This window comes from Vidua macroura, chromosome 7 (assembly GCF_024509145.1).
Source record: "Vidua macroura isolate BioBank_ID:100142 chromosome 7, ASM2450914v1, whole genome shotgun sequence".
Taxonomy (NCBI): Eukaryota; Metazoa; Chordata; class Aves; order Passeriformes; family Viduidae; genus Vidua; species Vidua macroura.
In genome coordinates this window covers 12,664,998-12,676,066 of record NC_071577.1, presented here as the reverse complement: position 1 = coordinate 12,676,066, position 11,069 = coordinate 12,664,998, and the positions used below count along the sequence as shown (strand labels likewise).

General features: G+C 45.0%; 1 protein-coding gene across 3 annotated transcripts; it reads left to right on the top strand.

Annotated features, from left to right (window-relative positions):
• Positions 1-50: 50 nt before the first annotated feature.
• On the top strand, positions 51-9,630 carry HSPD1 (heat shock protein family D (Hsp60) member 1). Of its 3 annotated transcripts, none has more exons than XM_053981823.1 (12): positions 51-138; positions 1,235-1,410; positions 4,095-4,347; positions 4,853-4,935; positions 5,516-5,611; positions 5,905-5,998; positions 6,401-6,569; positions 6,828-6,927; positions 7,740-7,985; positions 8,187-8,361; positions 8,964-9,142; positions 9,232-9,630. In XM_053981823.1, exons 2-12 carry the CDS (start codon positions 1,237-1,239, stop codon positions 9,382-9,384), a joined length of 1,722 nt encoding a protein of 573 aa, XP_053837798.1. In that variant the 5' UTR covers positions 51-138; positions 1,235-1,236; the 3' UTR covers positions 9,385-9,630. The 3 variants fall into 3 exon arrangements, with proteins under 3 accessions (XP_053837798.1, XP_053837797.1, XP_053837799.1); XM_053981822.1 differs by lacking the exon at positions 51-138 and adding an exon at positions 353-457; XM_053981824.1 differs by lacking the exon at positions 51-138 and adding an exon at positions 976-1,070.
• Positions 9,631-11,069: the final 1,439 nt, after the last annotated feature.

Below are 11,069 nucleotides of genomic sequence, written 5' to 3'. Positions count from 1 at the left end.
GGGGACGTTTAGCGCCGCCGTTTTTTTTCGACTTCTGCGGCCCCATCCCAGTCCCGGGAACGGCTGCGCCCCGGCGGCGCCGCGGACCCGCCGTACAGCCCCTGCGGCGCCCCAGGCCGGGCCCCGCACGGAAGTGAGGTCAGCTCACCTCTGACCCGCGGCGAGCATGAGCGTTCCAGAAGGTTCTGGAATCGGTCGGCCCCGAAACATGAATTGTTCATGCCACAAGCCCTTGGCGCATGCGCAATTGTAGCCCGCGGCCCAGCGCGGCAGGCGGGCTGTGGGCGGGCGCGGAGGCCATGCTGGTTCCGGGGCCGGGCGGCCGGAGCCGCACATGGGCCGGCGGCGGCGCGGGGGCGGGGCTGAGGCGGTGAGTGCCGAGCGCCGCCCGCCGCCGCCGCGCCAGACGTGCCCCGCGAGTCCGCAGAGCCGCGGTGCTGCTCCCGCGCTGCCGCAGGTGAGCGGGAACGCGCCCGGCGCGCCGGGCCCGCGCCGCTCTGCCTGGCCTGGGGAGGGCATAGCGGCCCTACTCCTTTGGCCGCGGTTACCGCGGGGGCCGCGCGCGGGGAGCGGCCGGGCCCGGGCGGCGGGAGCGGGGGGCGGCCGCGATGCAGGCGTTGCGCCCGGGCGGCGGGAGCGGGCCCCGCACCTTCCCGCGGGCTGGCGGTGGCGCGGCGGGTCTGGCGGGCGGGCGGCGGTGGGGGGCGGGCGGCGCTGACCTTGCTGCGCGTGTCCTGGTGCGGCGGCCATGTGCCCGCGGGGCCCTGCCCGGCGTGGGGGCTCCCGCGGGCCCGGGGTGGCGGCCGCGGCCTTGTCTCTCTTCTCTCTGCCCTTGATGGCGTAGCGGGCTGTGGGAACCTTACCTGAGCTCCCCTCTGCGCGGCCCCGCTGCTGCAGCCGCGGGCGGGCGCGGCCCCCGCGCTGAGCACATGGAGCCGCGGGCGCTCCGCGTTGCCCTCGCCGTGTCCTGCCCCGCTCCGGGCGGGAGGAGCTCGGACGTGCTGGAGGCCGCGCAGGGAGGAGCTGCTGCCGCGCGGGTCTCGGCGTGAGGATCGGGGACATCCAGCCCGGTACTTGCAGTTGCTTGTGTGTCTCGATTTCAGCCAGTCGAAAAATTAAAAGATTCATCGTGCCTGCTTTACTTCCTGAATCTGTTCTCCCTTTTTTCCTGTAGAAGTAGCTGTGCAAAGCCATAATGCTTTTGTTTTTCTCTACGTTTCTTTTAATATTTTAGACATGCTCCGTTTATCTACAGTACTCCGTCAGATAAGACCAGTGTCCAGATCCCTCGCCCCCCATCTAACACGAGCCTATGCAAAAGATGTGAAGTTCGGAGCAGACGCGAGAGCTCTGATGCTGCAAGGAGTAGATCTTTTAGCAGATGCTGTAGCTGTCACCATGGGGCCAAAGGTAATGGAAGATTTGGCCTTTATGTTAGCACAGACCTGGCTGAAAATACTGTAAGAGAGAACAGTTGTTGGGTTTCTCTCGGTGAAGCTGCACCATTGTGTTTGCAGACCTGCAACGCAAAGGGGTAGGGGAATAGACAGGCTCCTGCAAGCAGCTGTAGTCTCATGTCCCCCAAAAGTGGGACAAGAGTGCATGTGCTTTTCGAAGTAACAAAGTAAAATTGCTTGGTTTCCTGTGAAAGGTACATTACATTCGTCTAAGCAGTTTGAAGGTTAAGGAGTTGTGCATAACGTGTTACCAGCTCAGTTGATAACTTGTAACAGTGCGGTAGATAATGTAACTGTTTGTGTCGTGGGGTAGGTTAATTAGCATGTGGGTGGCTTGGTTGATTTTTTTATGACCCTCGTTTTCTTTGTTAATTTTTTTTACAAGTTACAATTTTGTATTAGTTTACCTTTTAAATATTAACAAGCTTTAAAAAATATCCAAAGTGTAATGTTGAGTTTTCAATTGGCTGGTATTACCAGCCTAAGTGAAATTACATGGTCGTGGCATTCATTTGTGTTACCTTATATTCTGTCCTGTAAGGGAAATCTGGGTCTCTTGGAAAACCAGCTATGGTATTCTGCATAGTCATGCAATGTGCAGTAGGGCTTGAAATGAGATTCCTCTTTTTGAGGAAGAGACACGGATTTTCTTGGGGCTTATGTGAATATCTCTGTTCCCTGTAATAATAGCATGTGCATGGTAGTTCTTCTGAGGGCTGCTTGGCCTCTGTAGCATTATTTCATGTATTTTCTGCCCCCTTTTAGTGCTCTACCAGTTTCATTCAAAGGCAAAAATGCCATAAAGCTGAGCAGATGAAGGTTAAGGAACAATTATGTCAGGAAGCTGTGGCTACTTCCATAAAGGAACAAAGTTTAAGTGTAGTTGGTTAATTTAACTCCTTGTTTTTTTGGATCAGGCTACTTTGTGAATGCCGAAGCATAGTTCTAATCCACTGGCTAAAGGGCAGTTGCTGATGCAACTTCATGTAACCTTAGGGGATTTTTGTTATGCTGTTATTAATGTATTGGAAAAATGGAGGTGTTGTGCTGCAGTGCCTGAGTCTGCTCCTGGCATTTTTAAGAAACACCGCTCTGGTGAGGAAACCTCCTTTGGCACTGCTCTACATTTTAAGGAGCCCAGTTTGCAGTCTCACACAATATTTTGGTAGTGCTCCAGCATGTTGAACAGAACTGGTTTGTGTGGGAGCTCAGCTTCTCAATATGCCAGACCATTCTAAATGTCCATGCAGTTACTGGTGGTTTGTTCCCTTCTTCAGAAACACAGACAGGTGTTTTTGCTGAGAGCAAGCCCTTTCATGTGATTTGTTATCTGTAGGTTTTGTTGTGTTCCTCTTCTCAGAGCTGTAAACCAACCATTAAGAATAAGACTATATCAAAATACAAAACAGAATTAAGCAAACTAGGAGACATTACATGAAAAATGTACTGGTAGCATGCTCCTCCAGAGAGTTTTCTTATTCTTGAATCACTTTCATATTTAGAAGGGCAGGTCAAATAAGATAATGGGGAATGCGTTATTTTGGCATAACTGTTCCATGGCACAGAGGTAAATTTCCGTAAGTTCTTCCCCAGGTTCAGCCTGAGTAACTGAAGCAGAACCTTTCCTTGTAGCTGCTGGGGTGGTTGTGCTTCAGGAGCAGCGAGGCCTCATGCCTGGCAGGCAGCCAGAGCTGGTTCAGTTTTGAGGCAGATGTGTGTGGGCTCGGAGCAGGGGAGGGGCACAGGGCACCACAGCGCTGGGTGCTGCATGGGAATCCCTGCCTGGCTCGCCTGGCACGTGATTCCCACCCTGGGCTCCGAGAGCTCCGGCAGACCTGACAGACCAAGTGAGGGGACTTGTGCAGGGCTGGCTGGGGGGAACAGGGCTGAGCTGCGGCTCTCCCTTCCTTCCCTCTTCCAGCAGCTCCAGCTGTCAGGATAGCAGAGGGGTTTCAGGGCAGCAGTAAATCAGAGGTGGCTCCTTGAGTTTCTGCTGCCTCTAGTTCAAACTGGAGCATGACTGGGGCAGCTATTGGTTTGTTTGCTGTGTCTGTTAGATAGAATACTGCAGCTTTTTAGTTGGATTCAAGTGAGAGCTAAGATGAGAAAAGCTTGGGAACTTGCAGTGTTTGAGAAATTACTGTAACACATGAACACAAATTTGAAGTATTTTCAGTTGTCACTATTGAGGTTTGCAAGTCCGCTATTTTTTTCCTTCCAGTACATGCAACAAATTGAGCTTTATATTACTTGTTTTTCAATGACAAAGAATGTTTATTGTGATCTGATTAAAATTGTGGTTATTTGAGTTGCTATATTTGTAATTTTGGGGTAAAATATTAGCATTAGAGGGACTCTCTCCAGTTTTTTCTCTAAGGTCAGTGTTACTTAATTGCAGACTGTGGTATTAAGCATTATGGCTGAAGAATGGAGCATCATTCTGTGGAAGCATAAAGCCTTTGAGCCATTTTTCTGGTTTTGGAGAACTTTAGTATTAAAGTATGTGTTTGAGAAGTTCCAGCTGAATGCCCCGTGTAAGGTGTTCAGCTGTGACTGTTCAAAATTTTCAGTTGAGCTCTTGAGAGTAACATGCTTTGGGTTGGCTTGGATTTAAAATTGGGTTTTTTGTCCCCCTAGGGAAGAACAGTTATTATTGAACAAAGCTGGGGAAGTCCCAAAGTGACAAAAGATGGTGTGACAGTAGCAAAGGCAATTGACTTGAAAGACAAATACAAAAACATCGGAGCCAAGTTAGTTCAAGATGTTGCCAACAATACCAACGAAGAAGCAGGAGATGGTACCACTACTGCAACAGTCCTTGCACGAGCTATTGCCAAGGAAGGCTTTGAGAAGATCAGCAAAGGAGCCAATCCAGTAGAAATCAGGAGGGGTAACTTTTTTCTGTTGTATTTAATATTTGATCACTGTCTTTTATTTTTCATAGCCTAAATTTGACTTGTTTTCTGTTTGAAGAGTCACCATAAAGGGTTATATGACGTTTAGAGAATACAATTGTTTTTTTTATACTGTGGACTCTGAACAATCATTAATTTGTCTAATCATTATACTGTTTTACATGCAGTCAACTTATTTGATTTGTTGTAAGTGAATTCCAGTTAAAGCCATTTCTGCATAATGAACATGTAAACAAATCTGTTACAAATTTCAATCATGACAGTATCTCACACCAATTTCAAAAAACCCATCACTGCATACACAAATGACAGTATGGAACAAGAACTATTTGGTTTTGAACATGCAAATAATGCATATTTTGCAGTGTGGACTTTTGTTTGAAAGGAAACTTGTTTGTTGTGGTGGGTGGGTGCTTGGTTTGTGTTTTCTGTGCTCTGTACCTTGCTTTGTTCACTCACAAGTGCCCTGTTCATCCTCAGGGGTGATGCTGGCAGTGGACGCCATCACAGCTGAACTGAAGAAGCTGTCGAAACCTGTTACAACTCCAGAAGAAATTGCACAGGTAAGAAAAAACACACAATCAAATGTAACCCAAATTTAGGCAGCTGTTTCTCAGAAAAAGTTTTGTGAAGTTAGGTTATGCATCTGGACACTGGGTACTTTTCTTTATTCATCAGAAATAGTCTTCAATTGCACTGCTAGAAGCTAGTTCAGAAGTGGGCAGATTTTTTCATCTTCAAGTTTCATTCCGAAGTATGGTTGTAAAACATAAATGTGTGTACTTGGGAAGAACTGATGGGAGCAAAGCTCTCTTGTGAATGGAAGTGATGGCAGAGTACTGAGGGTGTGGCAGATCTGCTGTGAGAAATCAGGTTCAGGTGTGTTGATGGTCCTGGGTTATTTGTCCCTGTCCCTGGAGATGGCCTGGGTGTGAGCCCAGTGCAGGGAATCTGGCTCTGTGCTGCAGCTGCCCAAGCGCTTGAGCCCTTCTGACAGAGTTCCTGGCTCCTGCTGTGAGTGCAGCACACTCCACTGCCCTGCCTTATCAGAAATGTCAGCGTTGCATGTGGTTATTCTGATTTTTTTTATCATGAGGAAACACCTTGCATTGGAAAAGAAGATTCAATGTCTTATTCTTTCAGGTTGCCACAATATCAGCAAATGGAGATCAGGAAATTGGCAATATAATCTCTGATGCAATGAAAAAAGTTGGACGAAAGGGTGTGATCACTGTCAAGGTAAGAACTGGCCAAGTGACTTCTCTTCTCCTGTTAGGGCTGGCTTTTGTCATATGTGATGCTGCTGCTGCAGCTCACATTCCATAATTTCCACCATAATTCCTCCCCAGCTCCTTTAGATGAGAGTTTGATCACTGTTCCCTCTTACATTCTTCCTGTTTTGGAGAGAAGCACATGAAACTGATGTGGGATCCAGAGCCTTTCAATTTGTTGTGCACAATATGCTGAAACTGTACTTGTGCTTTTGGTAGCAAACGGGAGATTTTAATGCAGACTTTCTTGCATCTAAACAGGATGGAAAAACTCTAAACGATGAACTGGAAATCATTGAGGGTATGAAATTTGACAGAGGCTACATCTCTCCATATTTTATTAACACAACTAAAGGTGAGTTAACAGTAAGTCATGTCAAACACCTTCCAGTGGCTTGTGTCAGTCAGAAATAATGGCACCTGTTCAAGGCTTTACTGTCCCTTATGCTGTGCACCACAGCAAATAGAGCAGGGCGTCCTTCCCCATCAGAAAACTTGAACTTAGTAAAAGCTTGGCATGTTGGGGGGATTCCTTTTTCTACTCTGCAAAGTGTTCCTGTGAACATCAGGCTGGCCTTGCAACACAGCAGAACAATGGAGAATTGAGAGTGGAGTCTTGGAGAAAACAAGTTGTCTTTTTTTTTTTTAATGCAGTTGGAAAGTGTAATCATTGTTCCAAAGTTCCTGCTTAAGTTAAAAGAGTGCTTGATACGTTTTTGTAATGGAATTGTTCAGATAATGCATGTTGTTTCTGCAGGACAGAAATGTGAATTCCAGGACGCTTACGTTTTAATCAGTGAAAAGAAAATCTCTAGTGTACAGTCCATAGTTCCAGCTCTGGAAATTGCCAATGCCAACCGCAAACCTTTGGTCATCATTGCTGAAGATGTTGATGGAGAAGCCCTCAGCACTCTAGTCTTAAACAGGTGAGGCTTAAAATCCATTTTTTTTTAATGGTGTAGGGCTGCTTGTTCTCTTGGCTTGTTCTCCAGCCAAAGAAACAGCAGCTTCTAACACCACCATGCTTTGTATCAACTCAGGCAGAACTTCAGTTGTGTCCTAACTACTTTTTTGAGAAAAACCACTTCAGTTTGTGATGGTCCCTTTGTTTGCTTGAATGCTAGAGCTGCACTGAAATAATTTGGCTTAGTAATTAGACTCATTCTCTCAATTTTTGCATTTAGACTGAAGGTTGGCCTTCAGGTTGTTGCTGTAAAAGCGCCAGGTTTTGGTGACAACAGGAAAAACCAACTTAAGGACATGGCGATCGCTACTGGTGGTGCTGTAAGTAACGATGTTTTAAGTGGCTTTTTGCTCCAAGGAATGTTAATGCTTTTTAAGAAGGAAAATACTGTGCATTTTTAGGTCCTTGGCTTGTATTTGCTGGGTTGCAGGCTGTATTCTTTCTTTCAAAAACGTAACAGTAACTGATGTTTGAAACTTCCTGTTTTTTAAAATGCAGACACTGATAATTGCTGTGTAATGCAATCCTGGCCAACCATATGTCCTTGTAACTGACTGAAGTCACATGAGATTTCCTTGCAGGATTTAGGTTTTTAAGGGGAAGGAGGAACTCCAAGGCAATTATTGCCTCTATAAACAATTGCCTGGACTCAGATGTGGCAAATATAATTATTTAAAATATAATTATTTAAAATGAATGAATTTTCTTGCTACTAAATTTTGCATATAGTTGATGCACTGATTAATGTCCCTTTATGCTGCCCTTTTTTTAATATGCATTTCAAAATTATAGCGTGATATTGGGAGCCAGAGAAGGCTGTTGAAATAAAACTTCATGTTTAAGGTAATGGCAGCACAAAGGAACCAACCAGCAAACTGTTCTTAAGTCAGTGACATGTCATTATCTGTAACTTCTCAAAATACAAGGATTGAAGGAAACACCATGAAACTGTGTCAGGGGAGGTTTAGGTTGGATATCAGGAAGAGGTTCATTACCCAGAGGGTGGAACTGCAGTAATGTGGTTATTTTGCACCATTAGCCTGCTGTATGTGTTCATGTACTTGTAGATAAAATAACCTGATGCGTGGGGAACCTGTGAATTCCAGCTTTTCACATAATTTCTTTCTTTTAGGTGTTTGGAGAAGAAGGTTTGAACCTAAATGTGGAAGATATTCAGCCTCATGACTTTGGTAAAGTTGGAGAGGTCATTGTGACAAAAGATGACACCATGCTCCTTAAGGGGAAGGGTGAAAAGGCTCAGATTGAAAAACGCATTCAAGAAATAATCGAACAGCTAGAGGTTACCACCAGTGAATACGAAAAAGAGAAACTGAATGAGCGATTGGCCAAACTCTCTGATGGCGTAGCAGTATTGAAGGTATTAAGAACTTGGTAAAATCATGATGAACTAAAGCTTAGGCTTCTTGAGTACTGAGGTACCGAAGAAGACTTGCCAGTATGGGAGAGGGTGGGTTGGCTTTCTGGCACTTCTTAGGCATTGGCTGCTTAATTCGGTGGCAGCAGTGCTGTCCCACCTGGATTCCTTGTGTGGAACTTGACGTGTGGCTTGCTGCTGCAGGTGGGTGGAACGAGCGATGTTGAGGTGAACGAGAAGAAGGACAGGGTCACCGACGCCCTGAATGCCACCCGTGCGGCCGTGGAGGAAGGCATCGTCCCAGGTGGTGGCTGTGCCCTGCTGCGCTGCATCCCAGCCTTAGATGCCTTAACTCCAGCCAACGAGGATCAGAAAATTGGTAAGCAAATGACTTGAAGATATGTGTGGAAGTGATACAAGCACGCTTTCTCCTGTCATGAGGCTTTATCAGGTGGCTTTCAGTGAGTTTTTAGTTACTTGATCTTAGGAACATCACATTTCTTTGGTGGGGTGGTCTCTGCTTTTGAGTGGGAAGAAGCTTTTTCACTGCATCGCTGACTGGCCGGTGCAAGACCCAGTAGCAGTAAAGCAGCAGTATCCCAGCACAGAGTGGCAAATGTTTATAGAGTTGGGAGCTGGTTGTTAAAAGTCTTCGCAGATAGACAAAATCTAATAACGCTCAAGAGACTGTGTGGCAAATCAAATGGAAAAAGGCTTTATATCATGTTACACATAAATATAAAGAGTAATAATCTTGTATTTTTTGTGGAAGTAAAACTAAAATGTGCATGAATATCCTTCAGAGACTTAATTTGTTTCAAGTGTCAAGTAGCAGAGAACCCTTCCTCCTGGAACTGACAAAAATAGCTTATGTTCTTGCTTAGAGGGTTTTCTTTTTTTATCGATCTCCAGCACTAGGGCATTCCTTGGCAGTGGGAGTGGTGTTTGTACATGGAGCTCCAACTATCCTTTATCTTGCAGGCATTGAAATAATCAAGAGAACACTGAGAATCCCAGCAATGACTATTGCAAAGAATGCTGGTGTTGAAGGATCATTGATAGTTGAAAAAATCCTGCAGAGCCCATCAGAAGTTGGCTACGATGCAATGCTTGGGGACTTTGTAAATATGGTAGAAAAAGGAATCATTGACCCAACTAAGGTAACCTAAAGGTCTTAATTTTCAGCTTTGCTTCCTCCCACCTCCTCTGATGGTCAGCAGGTCTTAAGTAGTCTCTTGCTTATTTTTAGGTTGTGAGAACTGCTCTGGTGGATGCTGCGGGTGTTGCATCTCTCCTATCAACAGCAGAAGCAGTGGTGACTGAAGTTCCTAAAGAAGAAAAGGAGCCGGCAATGGGAGGAATGGGTGGGATGGGTGGAGGAATGGGAGGTGGCATGTTCTAATTCCTGGGTAGGGATACATCATGAGCTGTACTGTTGAAGACTGACAGTTCTGACTTTAAAAACTTGAGCTATCAGTGTGAGAGGATGGATAGTGACTGAAGTGAGGCTGGTGTTGAAAAGAATCACTGTAACCATCAGTTACCGGATTTCATTTAACACACGTGTAATTGTTTACAGTCATTGTCCATGCCTACAGATAATTTATTTTGTATTTTTTGAATAAAGACATTTGTACATTCCTGATAACTGGGTGCAAGATCCATCTACCAAGGTCCTGATTTGAACTTAATTAAGGCACTTGATATTCTATTTCAGAATTTCTTGGTGCTTGCCAGTACTAGGAAGAACTTGGAAGCCACTGTGCGTGAGACTAGACAATTGTGTACAAAGTAGGCAAATAGAGTTATGTGACCTTTTATGTAATAAACTGCTCAAAAGTTACAAAATGTATCACCTTCTTCATCTGCACACAAAGCCATAGTTATGGGAGAGCCTGGACAGCCTGCTGCTTGTAAGATTTAGTAGAAATTGACACTTATGCTTGAAAAAAATGACAGGGCATTTCACTCCAAGAAACATTCCTTTGTCTAGAATGTTTCTCAGAAATGCAAGTGCTTTAATTTTGGTAAGAAATCTCTTTAAGTTGAACTGCACTACAGTTCTTTGAAATATTAAACAATGCTCTGAAAACAAGGCACGTGCACTGACTTTATTTTGCCCTGTCTATCTGGTTGCTTCACGTGCTGGAACAGGCCCAGTGTACCTCTCGGGTACCCAGGGGAAGTGAAGTGCCCCGAGGGTATCAAACAGGTGAGTCTTTGCTAAGGAAGGGTTCTGGGGATTTTAGATAGTTCCTTTGCTCAGGAGTAGTATGTGATTACCTCCTCACCTTGAGCCTTCCATTCTTACCTTCCTCCTTTCTGGTAAGGGGTGCAGGATTTAGTTATTTTGCACTAGAAATGTTGCTTTACCTCTTTCTGTGTTCTTTGACTTGACACCACCACTAACATTGTGCAGTCTTTTCTGCTTTCCAGCCTGCAGAACAATGGTGTTCCCAAACTTGTGTATGTTTATATCTGATTACCTCAACAATCAAAATTGCTTTACAACTTCTCAGTTCTGTACAAATGACCTTAATCCACCTGTTGCTTTCCCCAGCTTCCTGCCCTTAATAAGAACTATCCTTCCACATATGGGATGTGTGACATTCTAATTTTAAGTAAAATGATCTGAAACTGTTTCAGGGTTGTCTTTATTTTGAAACATATCTTTCTATGTTATTTAATATGCTGTTCTTTAGTAACCATATGGATTACATATGCTGCAGAGAAAGGATCAGCTTTAGCACCTGGCCTGAAGCATCACCTAATTTCAGTAATGAAATTTGGTAATGCAAGACAGCATAAAGTAAGGATTTAAAATCTGTTTAAACCTATTCACTTGGTTTTTTCAGAGACTGGGAAGAGAATATTTCAGGAATAGAAGTACTGAACATGTATTTAATCAGGATGGTATTATCACAGTGGGAGTATGGTACTGAAAAGCTTCAAGATTGAAGGTTTAGTGCTTTCTTATATGATTTATGATGACAGCTGGCCTTGGCTGTGCTTGTCTGCAGGAAGTGCAGGGTCTCTTGTTACCTGCTTCCAGGGAGGACAGCACGGGTACCTGTTTCTCAGAGGTAA

Bases quoted from the DNA above. Each gene is read 5' to 3' on its own strand.
- HSPD1 (XM_053981823.1), top strand. From the start codon at position 1,237: ATGCTCCGTTTATCTACAGTACTCCGTCAGATAAGACCAGTGTCCAGA. The intron at 4,936-5,515 runs GTAAGAAAAAAC...TTATTCTTTCAG, and splicing joins CTCCAGAAGAAATTGCACAG to GTTGCCACAATATCAGCAAA. The intron at 9,143-9,231 runs GTAACCTAAAGG...GCTTATTTTTAG, and splicing joins GAATCATTGACCCAACTAAG to GTTGTGAGAACTGCTCTGGT.